The sequence below is a fragment of the Perca fluviatilis genome, chromosome 6, assembly GCF_010015445.1.
Source record: "Perca fluviatilis chromosome 6, GENO_Pfluv_1.0, whole genome shotgun sequence".
Lineage (NCBI taxonomy): Eukaryota > Metazoa > Chordata > Actinopteri > Perciformes > Percidae > Perca > Perca fluviatilis.
In genome coordinates this window covers 19,846,912-19,872,035 of record NC_053117.1, presented here as the reverse complement: position 1 = coordinate 19,872,035, position 25,124 = coordinate 19,846,912, and the positions used below count along the sequence as shown (strand labels likewise).

Genomic DNA, 25,124 nt, shown 5'->3' with positions numbered 1-25,124 from the left:
TTACTCAACCAATCAAAATCGTTCCTGGAGACTGAGATACTGAGTATATTCTGCCCTGAGTAAAGACGTACAGGTAGCTTTAACCATTAACCTCAAAATATGCATGTCCCTTACAAATTCAGATCACAATTCTATTGCGTTTAGACGCAATAGAATGAAATCATCAATTGCTATGGTAGGATTTGGTATGGTCGTGCTCATTTTAAAGTTGCCGGAACGGATGTATACGTAGACAGCCTGAGAGGCCTCGCTTGGGGTACAATCACTTCTGTGTGTGGAAATAGCAAGTAGGAAATAACGAACTGTTTTCCGAGACATCATTAAATAGCTGTCGTAATCGGGTTTACTTTTCTACAGAGGTGAATTAATTGACAAACGGTAACATCACAACGACTGTCAGGCTTGGACTGGGCGCCACATTATTATCCTTAACGTAAGGAGTGTATTAAGTTAGTTAGGTTACCGTTAGCTAGCTAAATCAACGCTACGTGGTGGTTGCTAACAAGGAATTTAATGTTAAGCTACGTAGCTAGGTAGCTATAGGCAACACTGCTAACATTGTCCAACATTTTGAGGTAGTTCGAGATGCTTGTTGACTAACATTAACTGTTAATCCAGGCCATCGTTAGCTATCGTTAACGTTACATGCCTGGAAACACTGGGTGAGCAAAGCGTAAGAGCTGTCAACCAGTCTCTCATTTGTTAACAGTCATTTACCAGTGGTGACGTTAGCTACCTGTACTCTTTAACGTTAGCTAGCTACATTAGCCCTGATTATTCACGGGGCTATTTGAACAATTAAGTAACGTTACTTAATTGCGTAAACGTTAGACGTCAACGAAACTGTAAACGTGTTGAACTCAACCAAATTCCTTTTTTATAAACATCAGTGAAGCTCGCCAAAACAGTGTCACTTTCTCCTAACGTTACATGTCAGTCAAGCTATTTTGTGTCATTAATAACTAACGTTACACTTTGTCCATAGGCCTCGGTAAAGCCATGGCAGATGAAAATACACAGTTCTGTGGAAATTGGTAAGTATGAATAAGGTATATACATTGTACACACAAGCCAATGAAGCTTCGCGAAGTATTGAAGCTTTTCAGCAAATTGGTTGGTAAAAACAGTTCATTTCTTGAGGCTTTATGTGCACACAAAACCACCCGTTGGTCAAAGAGTGTAAAACAGGCAGATGATCTCAACCATCCGTGATGGGCGGTATTTTGCACCAGTAAGGGCTTGGGAATGATGAAAGTCAACAATGAAAACAAATAAATCAATTTTGATGTAATTCATTAATAGCCTATCAATATATTGTCTATTTTCTGACAAGTAGGACTATGCTTGTACAACATCACTGTATCTGTCTTGTGAGTAATGCATCAAATGTGTGTAATCAGTCCTTTGGTAAATAATTGTTTCATAATAATGGCAGGAGGGGCAATATTAGCAGGGCTGCAGTCAAGACCAACTTAATCAAGTACAAATCAAGTCCAGTGAATGTGCTTGTGTAACTAGGAGGGGAGACTTTATTCATTTTATTCAGGAACAATCATTTCTCAACTGTGTTAGGGCTTCGGGCATCATCAGTGACACCATTTGTCTAAAACGATACAATCATCGATATGTGCTTCAGGTTTTTTTATCGAGCTCCGTTTCCCCCGTCAAGATCTGTTCCCCCCTACCTAAACCTGAACCCCTAACTGTGGATGGGGCTGATCTCGACTGGGGAACAGACTTCGACGCAGCACTGAAAAAAAACTTCCTGGATTACTCAACACACGCTCCGAAGCCTCGGCACATCACGGAACATCACTACAAGTGATCATTTTGATATGGTGGTGAAAACAGGTTTTCATCATTTTCTTTACCTTTCTAGCAAACATGACATTCCAGAGGCTAATTTTACTACCCATGAGATCCACTGCCGAAGAAACATCGCACTGTGTGATGTATGCCAGGAGCCAGTGCCCCGGTCAGATCTGCAGGAGCACAAACAGCAGGAACATACTCAGGTAACATCTGAACAGCAGTATGGGAGACTTTAACATAATTCCTGCAGTAGATGTGTGTTGCTTTAAAGGGCAGGCCTAGTACCAAAAAGTGGAAAAAAGTTATCTGCATAGCCTGGAAAAGCCAATCAATATGTGTGAACATTAGTTAATCTGTCCCAAACCCAGAAACCAGTAAACTGAAGTAAACTTGTGATTGTAATATCTGTTATTTATCTTGAGTAAGTATCCGTGCGATAAGGGAGCAGGAAAGGACAGTAAAACTCTAGACTCTGTGGGAGGAACTCTTGTATGTTGTGGACATTTTTGACTCTGCCTTATATTAATTCACTACATGCAACACCTCATTGTGCTTCATTGCTTATTGAACAATCCATTTGATTTAGGATAAAGTATATGTATTGTCAATATCAGTTAACACGCCAACTATAAACTGGCAAATGCAGCCTCTGTGTCAATCGAAAAGCACGTCAGTAACCTCAAACCTCATTCTAAAGAAAAGGCTAACCATAAACTAACATCAGACTGTTACTGGATTGCAATTTTAAAAGCATTTTCCCTTTCATTTCAGATTACATGCAAGTGTGGTTTGAAAATTGAGAAGAATCATATTGATGTTCACCAGGTATTTCGGAAGAACATTTCTCTTCCCTATTCTTATTTATCTATTCCCTATTGATGCTCCGCCATCTTTCGTAAATCCTCAAATTGTGCTTCCTTACAATTGTTTCTTTCAGAGCTCTGAATGTTCTCAGCGGCTGGTCCCGTGCCAATACTGTGAACTGGAGATAGTTTTCGGTCAGTCCAAAGAACATGAGGATTATTGCGGTACACGCACTGAGCCCTGCGCATTCTGCAAATGCAATGTAATGTTGAGGGAACAAGCTGTGCATCCGGTCTTATGTGGAAGTCTTACACCGCCCCAAGAGAGGAACAACAGCCGGACAAGTCGCAGTCCAGTAGAACCACAGGCTCCAGGGGCATGGTTTGAAGCCCACTCCATCCGAAACCTCCTAAGAGCCCAAGAGAGAGGCCCAAAGAATAATAACATCAGTGCAGCGGAACAACAGGCGTTTCCCCTGCCATTCGATCCCAGGGTATATAACACTTCAAGGGGACCTCAAGGCCCAGCAGACTGGAAGAATACTGCCCCGAGGAATACATTTAGCCACTGTGAGTTTATCAAATACCTATTGATTATTACATTTCCTGTTGGGGGGGAAAAAATGCCCAGCCAGCTCAATTATTTTAGTTGAATATATCATTATGTATTGGCCAAAAATGTACCAATGTAGCTTTAAAGGACCATAAAAGCAACTTAAAGGTGCCCTGTGGAGTTTTCTTGTGAACAAACAAAAGTTATGTTTACATCAAGTGTTTCTTACCAAAACACATTGTTTGCATCCATCAGGTGTAACAGACATGTCGATTGCATTTCCTTTCCCCTAAAACATTTCTTAAGCCATGAACCCAGCAGCAAGAATGTGTTTTGCATCGCCTGCGTTCTTCAGTGTGCACGATACAAACAAAACTGGGTTACACACGTGTAAAAACATTGCTCCAAGCACCACTAGTGGTCAAAACCCCCACAGAGTACCTTTTTAAACTTCCAACTCTTCTATAGTACCACAACATTTGACATGAGCTTTACATCTTGTTAAAAATCACTTAAAATTTGAGTCACACAGAAATATCTCACTGTAAATGTTACTTTCAACTTTTTCTTCATGTAAGGCCATCTTTATAGAAATTAGTTTTGCAGGCAGGAGGACATGCAGTAGATGCCCTTGGAAAATATCTTATATTAATTTAGAGAGATTTTGCTAGCTCAACATAAGGCAAGGTAATCCCTAATAGAGGGCCAAAGAACACATTGCATATGTTGCTAACCTTTATTGTGTGTATTTAAATTTTATGGTTTGCTTGAACAGCGATAATAAACTTTAATATTGTGGCTTTAACATTAGGGTTTTGTCAAAACATTAAACGGAACAAATGCTAAAACATTTAACCCTTCCCGTCAACCTTGAAAAAAACGTTTTTGAAGGCTTTATTTCACAGTTTGTTTTTGCTTTTTCCAACGTTTTAAATTGTAAAATTTTTCTTCTACACATTTTCAGCGCTTATTTCTACATCCCATATTTTATGATCTAAAACAAAATTTGAAAACGGGTCAATTTGACCCGAAGTGTTAAATATCCTTTTTTTCTCCTTTACTGTACTTGTAGCTAAAATTGTTTTCTGAAATAACTATAATACATGTTTTCTTGTAGTGCTGGGGCAGAGGGATTTTCTCAATAGCAGCACCAGTAGTGCGTGGCCACAAAGTGAGCTGACACTGGGTGACGATTCATCAGGCCTGGACTACATGTTGGCCCTCAGCCTGCAGAGTGATGGAGAATCAGTGGCTGGAGGCGTCGAGGGAAACCTGTGGAGTGGTATCTGGGACCACAAGATTGGGAAGACGTCTAACACCTCTGTAAACTCTCCATTCTCACCGCCCAACAACAACTTCTCAAACTTCACAGGCACAAGCACAAGTGCAGTCCAGGAACATGATCAAGCAGGTAAGATAGTGTTGATTAGAGTACTTTGAGTTATTCTGTTGTCAGTTTTTGTTAATGATTTTAAATGATTTCCACAGATTCCATGCTTCCTTGTGAGTTTTGCGAAGAGCTGTTTCCTGAAGAGGACCTCATTTTGCATCAGGTTAGGGATGTCATTTTATTCTTTTGGTTACACTGTTGTTCTTGGGGGTTGACTCATGGCTCATCCTGCTGAATAAGTTCTTAACCCGATATTGGCCAATATGAATTTAATTTAGACAAACATTTTTGGCAAGGATCCTTTTGTGTTAAATCATGAGGCATGGTAGGATCTAAACCACTAACCACATGCCTACAAACCAATCAGCCCTCTAGAGAAAGGGGTGACTGTGCTCACATGATCCTGATATGGACAAAAGCACTACATTAACAATACATTGAGAAGAGGCCTAAAAAAAAAGAAAAGATTGTCACATTTATAGACTTGTAGAGTCTCGGCTTTCAGTGATGATAATAAAGCTCTTCAATTTAGTTTCTTGCTGATTTTTATGGTCACCTGAAGTTCATGTCCCCATGCCTCCAAAGGCTGTTGTGCTCCCAGCTATCGGAAAACAAGGTTTTCTTGTAGTGAGGGCAGCGCAGACCATACTTTAGGTTTAATTCCTCCAGAGTAATTAAAGTAATTGGATTGTCTGGATTGTCTATATACACATTTAGGTACTCCTTCATGCTCTTTCTTTTCAATATATGCCTTAAGAAGGATAAAAAGGCTGCAGATTCAATAGCCTTTTCTTTGTGGTTTATGTGATATTATCTGTCCATCATGTAGTTAACATTTTTAGCCAGGTAACCGACAGATACCCTTTTGTTTTTTGGACTTAAGAGCCTGTGATCAATGACAACGCTAACATCATACTGTAATGCTAGTTCTCCTTTAAGAAATGCATGTCCATATTCAAGTAAAACATGCATATAATATTGGAGAAAAACTGGAGGGCAGACAGTTTAAAATTCCAGGTCAGTGCATCATATCTGCTAAATACAACCAGTCCCTTACTGACCGATACAGTGCCTTGCGAAAGTATTCGGCCCCCTTGAACTTTTCGACCTTTTGCCACATTTCAGGCCTCAAACATAAATATATAAAACTGTAATTTTTTGTTAAGAATCAACAACAAGTGGGACACAATCATGAAGTGGAACGAAATTTATTGGATATTTCAAACCTTTTAAACAAATAAAAAACTGAAATATTGGGCGTGCAAAATTATTCAGCCCCCTTAAGTTAATACTTTGTAGCGCCACCTTTTGCTGCGATTACAGCTGTAAGTTGCTTGGGGTATGTCTCTATCAGTTTTGCACATCGACAGACTGACATTTTTGCCCATTCCTCCTTGCAAAACAGCTCGAGCTCAGTGAGGTTGGATGGAGAGCGTTTGTGAACAGCAGTTTTCAGTTCTTTCCACAGATTCTCGATTCAGGTCTGGACTTTGACTTGGCCATTCTAACACCTGGATATGTTTATTTGTGAACCATTCCATTGTAGATTTTGCTTTATGTTTTGGATCATTGTCTTGTTGGAAGACAAATCTCCGTCCCAGTCTCAGGTCTTTTGCAGACTCCATCAGGTTTTCTTCCAGAATGGTCCTGTATTTGGCTCCATCCATCTTCCCATCAATTTTAACCATCTTCCCTGTCCCTGCTGAAGAAAAGCAGGCCCAAACCATGATGCTGCCACCACCATGTTTGACAGTGGGGATGGTGTGTTCAGTGTGATGAGCTGTGTTGCTTTTACGCCAAACATAACGTTTTGCATTGTTGCCAAAAAGTTCGATTTTGGTTTCATCTGACCACAGCACCTTCTTCCACATGTTTGGTGTGTCTCCCAGGTGGCTTTTGGCAAACTTTAAACGACACTTTTTATGGATATCTTTAAGAAATGGCTTTCTTCTTGCCACTCTTCCATAAAGGCCAGATTTGTGCAGTATACGACTGATTGTTGTCCTATGGACAGAGTCTCCCACCTCAGCTGTAGATCTCTGCAGTTCATCCAGAGTGATCATGGGCCTCTTGGCTGCATCTCTGATCAGTCTTCTCATTGTATGAGCTGAAAGTTTTGTGAGGGCCCGCGGGTTCGTAGATTTGTAGTGGTCCGATACTCCTTCCATTTCAATATTATCGCTTGCACAGTGCTCCTTGGGATGTTTAAAGCTTGGGAAATCTTTTTGTATCCATATCCGGCTTTAAACTTCTCCACAACAGTATCTCGGACCTGCCTGGTGTGTTCCTTGTTCTTCATGATGCTCTCTGCGCTTTTACACGGACCTCTGAGACTATCACAGAGCAGGTGCATTTATACGGAGACTTGATTACACACAGCTGGATTCTATTTATCATCATTAGTCATTTAAGTCAACATTGGATCATTCAGAGATCCTCACTGAACTTCTGGAGAGAGTTTGCTGCACTGAAAGTAAAGGGGCTGAATAATTTTGCACGCCCACTTTTTCAGTTTCTTATTTGTTAAAAAAGTTTGAAATAGCCAATGAATTTCGTTCCACTTCATGATTGTGTCCCACTTGTTGTTGATTCTTCACAAAAAATTACAGTTTTATATCTTTATGTTTGAGGCCTGAAATGTGGCAAAAGGTCGAAACGTTCAAGGGGGCCGAATACTTTCGCAAGGCACTGTATAACCAGCCTAAAGGCCGCTTTATGCTTTTGTGGAGGCTCCACGCAGAGCTTTCGCCGTAGCTTATGTAAGTGGCCTGGGGTCTCATTTATAAAACTGTGTGTAGGATCCTTACTATAAGTGTACGTACGCCCAAATGCCCAAAATGGTGAACGCCGAAAAAAAGTCAGATTTATAAAACCGTGTGTACACACTCCTGTAAGCAACGTTCCCTTTATAAATCGGAGATTACCTACAAGCGTGCATACGTGAATCAGCCTCTTATCCCGCCCTGTACACGCCCATTTTTAACCATAAATAGTCAATGCAAAGCACCTCGTGAATGCTGATCAGTATGTTAATGACCCTTGCAGTTGTTCTTTCGTTACACCGAATCATGCCGAATCATGATGACTGGCGGACAAAAAGCAAAGAAAACTCTGACGCTCGGGAATTGCTGCCAGTGTAGGGAAACATGGATCTATAGACTACCTTTATTAATAATATCTTCCAAAACGGCAGGTATTACGGAATTTAGGATTATTTGTTGATGTTTTGAAATGTTTTAACCTTATTCCAGCCCCTCTTTCAGTTTTAAGTTCCCTTAATGTTAGACAGACCTGCTGTGACCTACTTGCTTTGTCATGGTGCGTTCTGTTTTTTTTCTGTCAGACGTGACACGGGATGCAAACATTTGCATACTTTACTTTATCTTTGTTTGTTTAGACGGTTCCCAGTCCAGTTACAGCCTTTACCTGTTTGAACAAGAAAGAGGCTGTTATCTCCATCTAGTTAGGGACACGAATGATGACTTGTTGACTTCACAGAGACTTCAACCTTTTTGTATACCTTTCTTCTATTGGTTTCAGACTGGATGCAGCCCCGCCTCCGCCTTTGCGTCTTACAGCAAGCAGCCCTTGTCTCCACCTAAAGAGGACAGGATGAGCAGGAATGCTTCAGGGCTGATGCACAACGTCCCTGACACACTCGCTTCAAACATCCCCACTTTCCCTCGATCAGTCTCCCCGGCCTCCTACAGTCCTCCAGCCAGTCCACTAGAGGGCGATGTGGTCATTCCATGTGAATTCTGTGGTGTTGCTCTGGAGGAGGCTGTGGTCTTTCACCATCAGGTATGTCAGTAAGATAGCCAGTGTAAAATGAATGACACATTTTGAGTGACTATTTTGTTGCCCTTGAGGAAAGGAAATTATTTTGACCAGTTGTAGGAAATCTTAAAAATGTGGCAATTAAACATATTTCAAATATGTCTTATCTATATCGAGCTCCACAACCAGCCTGTTATGACCATTTCTGAATGTGTTCATGAATGATGAATATTTAACAAAAGTGTGGCAGAAAAAAGAAATAGACAGATTTGTAATTGCATCATGGCTAATGGCCAATTTAATGTGTTTTCTTATATCTAGGACAAATGTGATATGCGTCCTCAGACTGCCCCTCCACTGAATAATCTAACAAAAGCATCCGTCAAAAAACCACTGAGCCCTGCTCAAGACGCCGTTGGTCAGATGTCTCCAGATTTTAAAAGGAGAATGAATCCCCAAGGTAATGTAAATAATTTATTTTGAAAATTAATAAACTGATACAAATTTGATTAGATAAAGTATTTAGTATTCAATTCAGAGCCACCACAAACTATGACCCTATATTTTAACTTGCACTATTTTCTGTCTTAGATTCTCATTTAGTTTGTTTTACTTGTGATTTTCTTTTTATACAAATTTAATTAGCATTGTTGGAGGGAGCCTGAGACACAAGACTTTCAGTGACGACTGCTTTTGTAATTGTTGTGTATTGATAAAAAAAAAAAAAGATAGTTTGTGTGGATTTTTTTGGGGAAGTTTTGTTGAAGTGTTGAGGGTTTTCTATTCACCTTGTATATTTATGTTTATTTACACATCTTGTGTGTCCTGTTCCACATATAGCTGACTTCTCAGATGGGGACTTTGACAGAAACACACCACCAGGACAAAACCCAAGGGAATGGCAGAGAGGCTACATTGGACTACCAAGTCAAAGGAAGACATCCAACTGTGATGCTTCTGTAAAAAACAGAACTCAGCAGGGCAGGGAAGCAGAAGGCGCTCATTCATCTTTCGGTGACACTGACAAGTCTGGTTCTGCATTTCTAAAGGGGTAAAAGCAATCATCAAATCATATGAAGACTAAGTTTTGAATCTCATTTGAATTACTTAAAGTGGCTATATGCTTTGGACAAAAGCAGTGGTGTTTTTACCACACCCGCTGTCATAAAGGTCTTTTCTTTACAGTGCTGTATTACCGAGTTAGCGTTACCGAGAGGTCATAAAGTTGCGATGAAAATCATTCATTTACAATAAGCGAATACGTTACAGATGCATTTCAAGTGTTGCATACGGTAACTTAGCCTACTTTGGATGTACCTTGAGCTAAACTGGTTATCACTGTCACTGTGTCATGAGCCAAAGCATTAAGAGATTGTTGTAGAAACCAACGTAGTAATAACTTATATAGCGCATTTCATGAAACCCAAGGACACTTCACACAGGTACAGGGGGACAAGGGAAAAGAAAATAGTTGGCCAACACAAACACAGACTAAAAGGAATAAAACGTCCACGCTTAATGGAAGGGGGGCGTAATTTAATGTCAGCTACTGTTGACCAGCACAACGCGCATTGTAAAGTTATTTTATGAATGAAATAGACCTATTATATACCTGAGGGCCAATTCGGGAACGTTTTTGAATAATTTAAAGTCCCATAATTGTCTCCATCTGTTGAAAGCCGGACCGAGATTGACTCGATTTCGCTTGTCATCTTTCACTTCCCTCTTTCTTTTCTGTGATGGCCCTGCCCCAGTATCAGCTGTAACTAGAGCAGATAACTTCTAAAATCAAATTAAAATACATTTAGGTATACATAAAGACATCTACTGCTACCTTTTACCTGCATACCCACTAACGTAGGCTTATCCGGTGTTCAGCTGAAATCTGTGTCCCTTCAGAATGTGTGTTCTGTAGTGCAGTCTACCGTCTGTAAATCATTTTGTGACTTCAGACCCGGGCAGAGGCATTGATAAAAACTATATAAAAATAACGTTCTTTACACTGTTACAGGTCATTTATGATCATTAGATGGAACATTACACCGTTTCAGAAACGTGTAAAAGTTACATATAGTCACTTTAAGCTCTACTTGACCAATTCAGAATTTGTTAAACAACTGTGCTTTTTTTGTAAATAGACTGTTAAAGTATGTTATTCATATTTTGATTTGAATGTGTTTGTCCACCAGAGTACATCTACCAGAAAATAAAGAAGGGAGAGGGAACAGAAGAAACTCTTTGACAAAGGTAACCGTCAAGTTTAAAAAACCAAAACAAAAAATGTTTTATATTTAAAGGTATAATATGTAGTAAGTATCGCTTACAGTTTGCAAACACAGCGTTCAAAGTTGGCCGCCGCTCAGCGAGCCAGAGAGAGAGATAGGTAGCAGCCAACAAAGCAGTGAATCAGTCGCTGGATACATTCTAAAGTGTGTGTGTGTGCGTGGGTGGGTGTGGGGGTTTTAAACTTGTGCATCGGTATGAGACGCTGAGGGGTGAAGTGGTTGGGAATGACAACGGGCTGCACGCCCTGCATGCTTTTATTGGCTGACGCCCATAAACGTCCCGCACACAGAAAAATAAGAAGAAAATGTAGGCAGAAGGCAGGGTCTTTGCAGATACAGATGCAATCACACACTTCTAGTGGGTTGTTCATTGTTTAATACTGCATATTATACCTAAAGTAAATAAAGTGAAGTACCTAAAGTAAAAGTAGTAAAGTAGCTGAAACTGCAGAAACCGTCATGCAGGCAGAGAGAGATAGAGCTGCACTGCAGCCAGGCTTAAATAACCTGGGAACACTCAGGTTACACTAACATTCCACCTGAGGAATAGAGAATAATGTGTTTGTTTTTTTTTAACATTAAAGCATGTGAACATGTTCTAGTAGTAACCCAAAATACAAGTATGAACTTCAAAAAGAGCATAATATGGGACCTTTTAAGGCAACTCAACACATTGTTGCATCTGTAAACGGATTTCCTATTGTATTCTTCCATTTGCAGTTGCCCAAGAAGCAGAATGAAGAGCAGCAAGAGGAGTGAGAGCAGGAACATATGGAGAAATACAAAAACCAAATCTGCTACTCTGCTTTTCATGTATCTTCTTGCACACGTTTGAAAACAAAACACATACCTATCTGATAAGTGCCTGTCTGAGTATTAGTTATCTTGCAGTTTATATTTTAATGAGTTTTACTATTAAAATCGAAGTATGTAATTTGGTGTATTAATGCATATTCTGCTTTATTTCAAGATTTGTTTCAAATGTATGTCTAACATCTAGCCTCAAAAGATAAATTATAAAATGGATTTTATTTGTGCTGAATTTGATTAGTTTTTTTTTTTTACTCTACAAGTCGTGTTGTGGCTCATTAGTATTATTGAGAAGATCAAACAGACACATGGCTTTGTCGGTGTGCATTTGTCTAACTTAATCTTTACCTTGTTCTTTCAGCCAAGGACATTTAGTTTTCACCCCCGTTTGTCAGTTCTTTCAGGGTCTTTCACAGTGTTCCTGTCGGTATCTGCATCTTTATGTAACCTAAAGCACTTTGAAAGATTATTTTGTGAAAAAGGGCTCGAGGAATAGATTTGATAAATTTATGCATCTTTGACCACGAAAAAAAACCCTGTATAATTGAACATTTGTCTTTTTATACTCTTCAGTAATATTTTGATTTTTTAAAATCATAACTATAGAACTATATATGTGGTGTTACGATAAAATGGCTTTTGAAGCAGTGTCTCCTGTCCAATCTTCTTTTAAGTAGTATGAACAATTTTGTGTGCTGCTCCTCTGAATAGGATTTAAGATTGATAAGAAGTATTTTGTGTGTAACATAGGGTCCACTTTAGCAATACATATACTGTAAGATAGACAACCTTGTGCCACAGGATGATTGAGCGCTTTTAACCAAAGACCACACCAGAGCATTTTCCTGATTAACACCTGCTCATCAACCTCAACTAGTGAGGAGCAAATAATGAGTGAAATCTCCTGGTGTGGTGTTTGGTTGGACTGTGGGCACTCACGGCACATGGCTGACTATTCCTGTTTAAGAACAACTGTCTTGATGCTCTTTGTCTTGTGTGGCTATTAAATGTTTAATGAGGACATTCATGGCTCCAGTTTGTATTCTGTCAGTGTTTCATACATCTTTATACATCGAGCTCACCTTGGTTTACCAGTCATGGTACCAAAACTCTAACTAAAACTTACCTGGTGCCCTTTGTGAGAGATGAGAAATGCCACAGAGGAGCAGACGGGCTTTGAGAACAAATCCTGCTACTTCCATTGTATTTGATGTGGCAATGGCCACTTTTTCAGTCACACTAGGATCAAGCATAGGTTTGTTGCGGGCGCCTGGGTAGCTCACCTGGTAGAGCAGGCGCCCATATACAGAGGCCCAGTCCTCGACGCAGTAGTTCAGGGTTCTAGTCTGACCTGCGGCCATTTGAGCATGAGCATGCATACATACAAAAAGCTCCGTTAAATGTTTTGGACCTCAAAATGGTCATGGTTTTGCATAGTAAGGATAGTGCACTAGACAGTATTCGGTTCATATCTACACTGATCTAAGGCAAAAAGGAGATTATGGAAAGAAATAAGTCTCTTAAGACCAAACTTACAATTAGTGAATATGAGCAATACAAGAAATATGATCTAGACTGGAGAAAATTTAAACTATTGTAATGTAAATACATGTCACTGGTAATGAAAATCAACCTTAAAATACAATTCATGTATAATATTTATTGACTAATTCAGGATATTTTTTTAAGCTCTGGTAGTGTGTCAAAATAGCCTACATATCTGTTGCAAGTATCCATAGGAGAACTCCCAATAGTAAAGAAATGGGAACGAGAGCTGAGCCCTGAGGCGAGCACAATTAATTGGGAGTCAGTTTGGGACAACATTTACCACTGTTCCAAGAACCCAAACCACCACTATATTCACTTCAACATATGCCATAGGACATATTGGACTCCCCAGAAGAGATACGTCTCTAAAGTCACTCCTACTCCCTATTGTACATTCTGTCAACCTGAACAAACTGGAACTTTCTTGCACATGGTCTGGGAGTGTGAACAGGTGTATGAGTTCTGGCATAAAACAACATCAATAATATCTGATGCGATAGGATGTCCAATTCCTACTGACCCAATTGTTTTGATACTTAATGATGACTCTAAAATACACCAGCTCGAGAGACAGAGGAAAATTTGGCTAGCCGGCTCAACTGCAACCAAGAAAATGATATATCAACTCTGCCCCCACTCGCTTTAAACAGTGGTTAGTGTATTTTCTAGACATAGTTATGCTTGAGCTCTCTACAGCAAGGATTAACAAAGCCAAGTCATCAACTATCAACCTATGGAAAAGCACAGCAGGACAAATATCAGGCCTAATGTCCTCAGCCCCACAAGAACTAGAGGAGAGTGATTAGGCAAGGTATGATTTCTGTTTGTTTGTTTGTTTGTTTTGTTTTCCTCGAGACTGCAGAGGGTGGGGGGTGGGAGAGGGTTCAGAGAGAGGGTGCTCTTGTTCAATTTGTTTCATCTGATATTACCTGGCACATATTTTGGAATTTGTTCTGTATGTCTGAATGATAAATTATGCTAATAACAATAAAAAATGTATAAAAAAAATAGCCTACATATTGTTATTTGGGAATTTATTTGCTGATAAATAGGTGTTTCCTGAGAAAGGGAAAAGGGAAATAAAAGTGACATTGTATGCATGCATTTTAAACTGGGTCATTTGAAGTAGTCCACAAGATCATGTTTTCAAATCATCAATGCAGTTTCCTTTGGGACTGCTCTTGTCTTCATGAAATACTGAAATACAGGTGGTCGCTACTATTTAGGATACTGAGTAGTACACTTAGGTCATGTCCTGTATTTTTTCTGGGGATTTTCTTTCTACACAATTCGTTTTAGGCCAATTCCAGTATTTTCACACTATATATGTTTACATTTGAATACTTTAAGGACAATAATATAAATAAAGTATTCAGTATTTTTCCACTGCAAGTGTATTACTGGCTTCATGGATTTCAAACAGCATTTAGAAAGGAGGAGATAAAAGGATATTGCATTGTTTTCCAGGTTTATCATTTCCCTAAAGTTTCCTAGGACGTTTCCTGGAAAGAATCTAGAAGACTACTAATTGTAGAGATATTTTAAGATACTTATTTAGTTGGTTTGTTGTGTTGAGTTTATAAGCAGTTGTTCATTTCCAGAGGAATTTCCTTGGGAAAAAACTGGAGAACGCCACTAACATTGAAAACTGCTATGGTACTACTATGGTAACGTAATGTAGCCTATACATCAAATGACTATTGCTGAAAAACGCCAAATACGGTCCAAATATAGGCATTATTGCCTATATTTGTTTCCACACAGATTGAGGCTTTAGTGGCTAACAGTGGCACTGATCACCCCCTATACATGGACGCTGTTTTGCGTTTTCCCACAGAGCGGCGCGCTTTGAATGAGCACCGGGAGAATCCGGCGACAGAGAAGGGCGGGCTTACACCTTTCAGTGGGAATCCTCGGTTCAAAAAGCTGCCAACGTCCCCTCGTGAGAGAGTGTGGGTCTGTTTCTGCTTTCACTGTGACTCGAGACGACAAAAACCGGACCGAAATATGCTCTCCATAAACGTTACACGGGTTTATTTTCGTTGACTCATAGGAAGTTTCTAAATTTTTAACTGCGCTGAAGTTCGAGCCAAACTGAAAAAGAAGAAGACACAAAACAGCAACAAGTCGTGCAGGTGGTAGACCACACGTTGACCGGGGAACCAGATCACATCCAGACCTTCTCGTCTCACCTGAGCCCAACAAGAAAGATTAAAATGTCCGTGGAGAGTTATTCGGCGCTGGATGAGTCCTCTCTCCGAGCCTTGGTGAGTAGATGATGAGATGCTCTGACCTGAAGTTACATGCTGTTAATGAAAGTGGACCGCTGTGGTGATACTGCTAACGTTACCTGTCTGGGGGAAGACAGAGGATTGTAAAATATAGCCTAGCATTCAGCAGATATATGTTTATCGTCATCCTATAGTTTGCATACATCACATGAAGTTGTATCAGACCGGTTAAATCTTTTATGGGGATGAAGTCTTATAAGGAAAATAAATGGAAATGTCTCATTATGCTGGTATGTCTGTATTGTTACTACAGCCTATATAGGCTAATGTAGTGCACCATAAAAGCTTAATTCAAGGGTAGCCAACATGTTTAACCATAATACCATTTTCATAATTTTGTTGCCAATCGCTCTGTGATAATTCATGTATGTCAGTTATATGATAATACTGGCAGGTAGTATGCACACATACTGTATATGCTTCTTGTTGCTCTGTATGATAACTGTTAAATTGTTTTGTCACTTTTATATAGCTTAATGTTTGATTGCTGACAGAACAAGACATTTGAAGAGGTCACCTTAGGTTTGAGGAGTTTAAATATTCATTTTTTTCACCATTATTTTGACATTTTTAATAGAATAATCAATCGACGAATTGAGAAAATAATAGGCAGGGGGATAATGAAAATAATTGTTAGTTACAGATCTAATGAAGTGCGTCTGACTGTAAGAAGGCAGGTGAATGGTGGATTTCAAAGTGTTATCATTGCAGCTGTTGATGTAACAGACTTGTTTGGTGGTTTTGTGAGCGCAAACTAGATGGAAAAACCATAAGTGGTTTTAATCGTTTTGATAATCGCTTAATTGTTTAAGTAATTTATCAACCAAACATGCAAGGATTTGTTGTTTTATATTATTTAAACTTTTAAATCTCTAGGTTCTGGGCTGGTGATTGGGGGGGGGGAAAAATCAAATAAATAATGGACTGATCCACGAAGAAAAAAAATATTCGTAGACATAACTGACTAGAGTAAGCATTAATGTGTGATGACACATATCACACATCTCTATTACAAAATGGTGTGATAAAGTAATGTTCTTTTAAAAGGTGAGTCACCATAACATTCTATGTATTGGTCATTACTATAGTAGACATTATGTCACAAGTGTGAGCAGCAAATCAGTATTGATAAAGTAAAACATGTAAAAACAGAAGACTTCCTGGTTCACAATCACACATACGTCATGCCCTAATTATTTCCTGAGGCAGAGGAAGGTGAGACACCAGGCTGTCTGATATATATTATGACACCTGTAACACAGACACATTTACAAGGACGCATGAGTCAGCCTGTTCCTGTTTAGACACAGTTACACTGGGTTTGTCTAAATCACAGTAATACATAATGCAACAGTTCGGTACATGAAACATATGTGCAATACTGTCCTTTGGTGTGTTTTTTTTATTTTTTATTCTGGAGTAATGACTACTACAAATATATAATGACCTGGAAGTTTGTAATTAAAGTAGGGGTAAATACAGTGACGTTTTTGACCACCTGTTGTATTAATCTACATGCGAATTTAACTCCTTATTCTCACCACTTGCTTTCCCAAGACTGTGCCCTTTAAGAAGATGCCAATCTCCGAAAAAACATTTTGATTTCTGTTCATTATAGATCAGTAAACCTGACAAGAAAAGGCTGTTTACTTTGGAACAAGGCGGGATATAAATATAATGTTTTCTTGACCTGCCTGAGACTATTTAAACTATTATTTACCTAAAGTCTGGCCAAGAGCTTTCTTCTCATTAATCTCTTAAAGCAACACTAGAGAACTTTTCCCGCTTCGTTCCCCCTACAGGTTGGAAGCTGAATTGTCCCATTATGTCTCATTCGAACTACAGATCCGCGACCCGATCTGGCAAACTTGCATAGTATGGTTGTAGCCGGTAGAGAGCCGCAAAGCGAATGCAGAAGTGCCGTTCACCCTGTTACGAGTTGATGAACCACTGAAACAATTTTGGAAACATTATTTTAAGTTACAAAAAGTTCTCTAGTGTTGCTTCAAAGGCCAACCTTATTACTATAATAGTGGAAGAACAGGAGTATATCAAGGAAATAATATTTCTTTCAGTATAATCATTTACTTCAAACTACAGAATTAGTTGCTTTGATGAGTAAATTTATGATTTTATTTTTAGCGGGACAAAGCAGGAAAGAGGGAGTTTAAATGAATTTCAAAAAGGAAGGACCCACTGGTCACTACAGATTTTGATAGTGGAAAGAATGAGGACATCTCAAGCTCTTTGCTGGACCACTTTAGTTTTCTAACACTGTGTTGTAGATTTATATTTAATTGAGTTGAGCTTCAAATTTATGTATGTATGTGAGTCGGAGGACTCCCTTCCACTTTTTATCTCCGTAATATTTTATTTCTGATAAAATTATTAGAAAAAAAATCGAGCTGTATCTGAATCTTGTCGTGTGGCCTGTATCCTGCGAGAGCTCGCTGTAAAATGTCGGCATTGTCTAAAGAGAGCTGCAGCCGCAGAATAAAACGACTATCAAGCAGATGTTGAAATTCATGGGGTTTACTTTCATCTGATGCTAACCCATTACTGAGTTAGATCTCTTCTTAGCAATAGATTCATGGAGCTGAATCCCTCCCTCACATGTGACCATAAGGTCACCGAGATCCCACATTTTCACTGATGATGTTTGCGGTGACTCGAGTGTCAGGGTTTTCCACAGTGAACTCAAAGGAAACAAACTCTGATTAAACTTGTTGTTCAGACGAGAAGTTCATATGGGGATGTGATGGAATTTAAATTCAGCTCCTCAGAGACGTGAATGGAGCCTTTTGTGTTTAGTTTTTATTAAATCTAGTCATTGTTGAAGAGCTGGTAAATTAAGAATAGTTTTTTAGGACTAGTAAAAGATGATGGACATTCAGAGATGCCCAGGCTTAATTAAACTGTTAATAAAGCTGAGAGGAGGAGCTTCTACTAAACAACAGTTGGATAACGAACACAAACTCCAGGCCTGTGTTGCACTTAATGAACTAAACAGTCAGAAGGTCATATGGCAGCCTCTCTAATCCCTTCTCTACACTTCTATTCGAAGCCCAGGCTGCCTTTTATATTGCTCATTTAATCCCCTCCATGGCAACCAGGAAAAGCATTTTTCTTTTCTCTTGGCCACCACAATTATTTAAATATCCACAAAAATAATCAGTTGGTGTCCCACTTTCTTTTGGAGAGGATGTTTGTTTCGGGTCATCTGTCTGAATGGTGCCTAAGATCTGCGGACACAAAAAGACAAAAGCTGCTGAGGCCAGAGAAAAGCTCGTTCTAACCAAACGACTCCAGCCACTGTCACTTAAAAATAGATTTTATCAGCGGAGTGATTGGCAGCTCGGAGGGTGATGATCATCATTTGTTACAGCCCTGAGTCTTCTGTGTGGCAATAGCTTCCTGTGTGCATGTGACAAACCTGCAGGACGAGCCATATCTACAGGCGCCTGTTGTTGTGGCACCTGTTCACCTGCCTACTTAGCTAAGAATAAGGTTTGATTTAAGCATCTGTCAGCCACACCTAATTATCTGAAATCCCCTCAGCTGCAATGCATCATTGGAAGAGTGCAGGAAAAGTCCAAATGTGACATACATGCTTAGAAACGTCAATATATACATGAAATGTTATTATTGTCTTTTACAGTTTGTGGTCTGCTTATGCATGTCTGCCTTTTCATTTCTGAATTGGCATGACTGCTTGCGGACATTTCCGTCAGTGGCGCCCGCTGGGCTGATTTCACATGCTGGATGTCTCGCATAATGATTTGTAACTTGTCTTGCCAGCCCTGTGACCGTCCTTTCTCCCTGGTGAGCAAGAAGCATTCACACATGTTTAAAATAGGGCAATTTCACTCTGTGGTCCGGCCCCAGTGATATATGGGACCCCTGGGCCTTCGTTTTATGGCTCTCTGGACCCTTTGTGCGTTGACAAGGGCTCAATGGTTACAGTCTGAGAGGAAGAATGGGTTTGTTTTGTGGACTCTCAGTAAAGTTCCTGATTCTCCCACCCCCCGGAGACATGGTCCAAAATGTCAGACTCCTCATCAGGAAAGAATAAATCGGAAAAATGATACCGCATTATATAACTTGAGACATTTTCAGATTTTTTTTAGGTGCCTTTTACACTTGAAGCAGGAGCCGTAGTTGTTTTAAAAATGTCTTCTTTATTTTAAATTGACACCTATAATGATAATTGAACAATTGTTTTTTCAGTCACAAAAAAAACAATTGCTTTTCTAAATTGTCATTTTCTTTTTAGGCAAAAGTGCCAAACCTTTGCTGGCTTCAACTTCTAAAGTGTGAAGATTTGAGGCTTCCTTTTGGCATACATGATAGTAAAATTAATGTAGTTGGGACAGTTTGTCAGACAAAAAAGAACATTTGAAAATGTTATTTTGGGCTGAGGGAAATGTTAACAGGCACTCAAGTTATATTTCAACAGGAGTCATAAATTGCAGGAGCATGACTATGCAAGACTTAACCTGAGTCTTGTCAACAATGATGAAAACCATTTCTCTTTCTTCAAAGAGGCTGCAGACAGTTTCATATACAAGCTGTTGCATGCAACAGATCTTCCTTTGAATACAGCTCCCCCACTCCTTACTACACACAAAAGAAAAGAGTCTGGAGAGTTTTATGCTCCTGACCCTTGATAACACCTGCTGCTTCTGGGTTTATGCTGGCAGTTGGTGAACATAACTGCCTTTGACCTCAGTGGATGTTTACAGGGTGTTTCTCTCCCCTGAAAAAAAAGTAATTCAGGCGTAACTACAAGCACAGCGTTCACAGTGCACACCTGATTTTTTTTTTTTTTTTTTTTTTTTTCTTCTGCTGAGTCTGTCATCATTCTCACAGGTATTTACGCCCTTCATATTGCCACAAAGCATTTCCCGTATGATTATGTTTCAAAGGTGTCAGCGAGGAGGTAAGAAAGAAACGGGCTGTGAACAATTCACCATTCAGAGCAGTTTTTCCTTCAAAACTGACTTATACACACTGTTGCAGTGACAGTACTGAGTCTATCGCAACAACAAGAGCAGTTTAGTTACAGCCTGCAGACTTCAGCCTCTGACAGTGAATATCCAAAACACCACTGCCACTGGGAGCAAAGAGATAAGAAGTCACTTGTTTGATAAAACAGGAAACTTTTGTTACTGGATAGTGCTATAAATAGCCAGCCATGGTTGGCTCTGAAAGGATGAGAAAAGAAAAGCAGTGAACTTTGAGATGATGTGCATATCCACCAAAGTCTATTTTTGGTCTGTGGCCTTTAAGTAGTTTGTTACTCTGGAACAATAATTCTGACAAGTGGAGCACGCGTTCAGATGTATTTCGGCAAACATTTGCTCCATGTTTAAGGTTGAAATTGAGTTCAGTGTGTCGTATTTCCTTATTAAAATGAAAACTTGCTATTGTTATTTCATTTTTAAATATATGCTACTTTGGAAACATGAGCTGGCATTTGAATATGAGGAGCAGTATTTCATTAATGAACGGGATACCAGGTGTGTTTTGTCATTTTAAAAAGTCATGAAAGAATAACGTGGCAGTTTAACACTTAGTAAAACAAACCAACCTTACATATGTTGATACGTTTTGTGTCAGCGCAGTAATGTGATTACATTCTGACAGTAAGTGAATGAAATGAACAGTTTGTGACTGTTTATGAGTGTTTCAAGGTGTAAACCGTATTTGTTAATGCTTGTGCTCCTTGTCCATAAAGTATGCAGTCCTGTAGTGAGGGAATACATTGAAAATATCACAACTCATTTTCTATAATAGACAGTCGAACAAATGTGCTAATGCCCCCTTAGGCCAATGAGATGCCTAATTCCCTGCAGTTTTCTGGAAATTGATTAATTAAAGATCAAACATGTTGTGCATGACAAAGATGACCACCTACAAAGCAACTATAATTTTAATGATGCTATGACTTTGTTGGCGCATTTCTATGTATCTTGGCACATTACCACCTCCGACTGTAGATCAACGGAATAGCAGCAGGATGTGAATCGAATCGCCCCTGTGCACGTCAAAACGCAGTCAGTGATAAGATATTGGGCATGATGGAGAAACCGCAGAACCAGCCTGTAGTTATTGAGGGAGGCCAAAGAGTTGCAGCTTGACACCAGCTGCTACTACTGTAGAAAAGTGACCTCAATCATATGATATGATAGTAAATGAATACAGTATTGTTAAACGAACTCACCCAGCCGCTGTTTCAGTTCACGCTCCGGAGCCGGGCCTGCTTGTTTTGGTGACCAAGCCGTCTTGAGCGACCTCTGCTCTGGGTCTGCTTTCCAGCGTCCTTCGTCGGCGTTTGGACTCTGTGAGCCCGCTCTCTGTGTTGTAGTTCAGGTTTATAGACCTAGACTGATATCATAACAGTATATTATGCCTTGATAAATGGGGGTTTATCAAGGTTTATTAAACGAGAGGTGGGCCAATTGTTGTGCGCATCAGATATAGACCAGACTGTCAGAGCTGCTCTGGTGTTTTCGTCTTTGTGGTAAGTGATCCAGCAGAAAGGGTGTTTATCACTGAGCTCCATCTGTCTGGATTGTCATAATGCCATAAGCAAAAGGTCTGGATAAGGGATTGAAGGTGGTCTCCTTCACTACCACCAGGCGTCTCTGGCTAGAGAAATCACTGCTAGAGTTTGAATGCTTTAGGTGCTCAGTTTTTTAGAGATCCTCAAAGCTGCTGTTTTCCAGGTGTTTTACAGTCAGAATAAACACTTACCAGATGCGTACAATCTGCATTGTCGCTGCTGTTTCAGTGGTCTCCATGCTTATTTATAATGTCCCACTATGAGCATACTTCCTTCACTCATCAGGATTTAAAGATCAAATTGAAGATTCTGAGTGTTTAATTTGTGCAAAAATATGTCACTTTAACCTGAAACTTGGTTAATGTCCACTTTAGATGAAATAAGGAAGCTTTTTCTTTCAGGGGACGAGAACATTGTGACTTACATAATTGAAGAGGTGCTATTAAAATGCCTTTGCTGTTCAGCACCCATTTGCTTTGGCCAAACACAGATTCTCACTTGTAAGATGCCACAATGTAGCTGGGCTTCGGTCCAGTTTTGTTTTTTTTCCTTTACATTGGAATAAAGGCGTGGCTCTGCTTTATAGAGAACAAAATAGCATACAGGAAATGGCATGCAGCACTCTGCAGGATCAAAAATGTTTGGGGTTTACTGCCAAGTCCCATTCTGAATTAAACCAATAAAAAAAGATACAGGTGTCACATTTCACAAGCTTAGGAAAGGATGGCACTTTTTACATGGGAAATAAAACCAATGAAAGAGAAATAGATAAAGAGCGAGACCGAGAGAGAAATGTAGAAACGCTGGTTTTGGCCTTATCTATATTGAGTCCCGAAAGAGCCATTTCCTGAGATCTACTAGAAATCGTCCAGCGGATGTTGATGTTTTGCTTTCCAGACCACTGTTGTTAATGGTGTGGCATTCTTGAGGTAATAACAGCTGATCTGTTAACATTTGTTTGGTTTTGTCTGTCAGTCACTCCCCTTGTAATAGGTACTGTGGAGTCAGCATGGCTGGCTCATATGGATCTATTAAAACAAACTGTTTGTACTCTGCAGCCTCCCAGAGTGCTTTAACCCCCCTCCTGTTTCCTCCTGCGGGACATCCCTCTCGCCTCTAGGTCTTTCCTCATTAAACTAAAAGAGACGGTCACGCAGGGCTTCGGTTTGGCCAGTGGTGTCCCATATTTGGGAAAGATTCATCATGCTCTAGCTGCTGTTGTGACCTGGCTCTGCTCACAGCACAAGGCTGGGTGAAGTGCAGGATCCAATGCAGTCTTTCTTATTTTTAGTTATGAAGGCTCCTTCCGGCTGAAATATGTAATTCTGTATCAGATCTTCTGCTTATGACTATCGAGGATACTAACAAACTGTGGACAGCTGCCTTCCTCTGTGTGTTTCCTATGATTAGGTATGATGAGTCAAAACCTTACACATAGAAGCTGTGAAAAGAAAAGATCCTGCTTTGGTGGAAAATAGGTTTTGGTGTGTTTTTTTTGGAGCAAGCTCAACTTGGAGAACCAATGCACCAGTTGCAATACAAACATCTACATAACATTGTCAAACAAACTCAACATTTGACCTAAGAGGTGAGAGTGAAATGCCCACAAACAAAGACTGTTGTCAAAGTGAATGGATGCTCAAGTAATGTTCACACTTGGTCTGCATGTACTGTGTAGGTTTTAATAATGTATTGTACAGCTCTGGCAGTTTCTAGCAGAATAATGAGACTGCTTTTTTTTGCCTATTTTGGCCTTAAAAACCCTTTTTGATCAGGCCAGCTCCTGGGGCCGAGTTGTCCCGACCAGACTGTCTCTGATCTGGATCGCTCTCTGTGACCTGACCTACAGCTCTGAAGCGAGACACATTCAGAGGGGACAAAAGTGTGTGTGGACAGCTGAAATTGGCCAAAACCTCTTATGGAGGCAGCCGATCCAGCAATTTGTTCTTCTGTGGATGATTATAAGAGAGTAGTTTAGATATGCAACAATGCCGCAAAATTGGAAATTACTTTGAGATCCTGACCCCATGTGCACAATCAAGTGTGCACTTATTATCCATAAGTGTGTGGAGTCCACTGCACTAAATGTAAGATTACTATGAGCATGAGTCAGTAACATGCACATGAGTGAGTTCAGATCTGTCTTCAGTGCATCATTACAGTCTTATAGGACATAGTTGATGCCTGTACCCCCCTTTGACCCACATGCATTCCTCCATGCGTCCGTTCTTTATGCCTGCTACCTCAAGTGTAAACGGGACACTGTTTTCCCAGGTCTGCTCTGGGCCTCTGTCCTACCATCTAGTTATTAATAAAGGTTAAGCCTTCCCACACGTGCAGCCGCACTCACAAAGAGCACATTGCCACATGTGCAGTAATCTTTCTTTCTTCCTGGCTTGTATACTTCACAGGTACTCCCTCTCTTTTGTGAGACAATGAAGGCTCAGTGTGCACTGTAGCACAATGAGTTTTAACCTTGAATCTGGTTCGTTTCTTTGTTAATTTTTTATCCGAGAGGTGACTGAAACTCCCTCCTCTGAGAAACCAGGAGTCCCATGCCTTGCAGGGCTTTCATGTATCCTGATTATATTCCCATTTTTGAGTGGGTGTGGTGTGCCGGCCTACTATATGCATGCACTCCTTTTTTTTTTTTCCTGAGGCAGTGAGAAATGATTTATAGGCTTCCACCTGACTTCGATTGGAGTTTTGCCCCAAAGCAAGGCAAGAAGAGATTTAACAGTGATACAAATATTTTTGAACTTTCTCACCCTTTCAGTCTTTCTCGAATTGTTTTTATTTGTGTCTGTCTCAATGTCCGTACCAGTCCGGCTTCCTCAGTGGCAGCTGGTAATCCACTTCAGCTCTGCTACCAGGAGTGTCCCGTATGTCCTTATAAGGGCAAACTCACTTGTGGGTTTGACACAAGTGAGTTTAAAGCACTGATCCGATCTGCTGCCTGGCTACACTCTAACCTTCAGCCTGCTCTGGAAATTATTACTGTAGCTCATTTCAGAGTACCCCCTACCTCTCATACCCATGCACGTGGACTTGCGCGCATGCAGAAAGTATACATACTCCTTTGTGTCAGGGAATTTGACACGTCATAGTTTACAAAGTAGAAAGTGTTAAGTACAAAAACAGCAAATGAGACAAGCACATGGCACACCCACCGGGAGTCAAAAGGTCGTGACTCGGCCTGAGGGGTCGTTGTGCTCCCAGCAGGGCTGGCTGGGTGGGTGGGTGTGTGTGGGAGGGTGAAGCTAGGTCTTGTCCACACAACGAGCTGTGAT

The 25,124-nt window shown here is 40.1% G+C and overlaps 2 protein-coding genes across 9 annotated transcripts in view; both read left to right on the top strand.

Annotated features, from left to right (window-relative positions):
* Nucleotides 1–6: 6 nt before the first annotated feature.
* Nucleotides 7–12,453, top strand: trafd1 (TRAF-type zinc finger domain containing 1). Of its 3 annotated transcripts, none has more exons than XM_039803018.1 (12): nucleotides 7–73; nucleotides 986–1,034; nucleotides 1,880–2,015; nucleotides 2,584–2,637; nucleotides 2,750–3,185; nucleotides 4,286–4,579; nucleotides 4,657–4,721; nucleotides 8,099–8,359; nucleotides 8,657–8,795; nucleotides 9,176–9,386; nucleotides 10,525–10,582; nucleotides 11,341–12,453. In XM_039803018.1, exons 2-12 carry the CDS (start codon nucleotides 1,000–1,002, stop codon nucleotides 11,377–11,379), a joined length of 1,728 nt encoding a protein of 575 aa, XP_039658952.1. In that variant the 5' UTR covers nucleotides 7–73; nucleotides 986–999; the 3' UTR covers nucleotides 11,380–12,453. The 3 variants fall into 3 exon arrangements, with proteins under 3 accessions (XP_039658952.1, XP_039658951.1, XP_039658950.1); XM_039803017.1 differs by lacking the exon at nucleotides 7–73 and adding an exon at nucleotides 262–359; XM_039803016.1 differs by lacking the exon at nucleotides 7–73 and adding an exon at nucleotides 294–433.
* A 2,417-nt stretch (nucleotides 12,454–14,870) lies between these two features.
* smtnb (smoothelin b) overlaps nucleotides 14,871–25,124 on the top strand; it is a 50,445-nt gene continuing 40,191 nt past the window's right edge. For 5 of the 6 annotated variants that reach the window (XM_039803007.1, XM_039803006.1, XM_039803004.1 and 2 more), the window contains exon 1: nucleotides 14,872–15,245. In XM_039803007.1, the coding sequence (XP_039658941.1) occupies nucleotides 15,195–15,245 (51 nt within the window). In that variant the 5' untranslated portion in view covers nucleotides 14,872–15,194. Of the gene's footprint in view, nucleotides 15,246–25,124 lie in introns of all 6 variants that reach the window. The other variant, XM_039803008.1, reaches the window with a different exon arrangement.

Coding starts and splice junctions, on each gene's coding strand:
- trafd1 (XM_039803018.1), top strand. CDS start 1,000: ATGGCAGATGAAAATACACAGTTCTGTGGAAATTG. Junction 2,638..2,749: donor ATCATATTGATGTTCACCAG/GTATTTCGGAAG, acceptor TGTTTCTTTCAG/AGCTCTGAATGTTCTCAGCG. Junction 8,360..8,656: donor CTGTGGTCTTTCACCATCAG/GTATGTCAGTAA, acceptor TCTTATATCTAG/GACAAATGTGATATGCGTCC.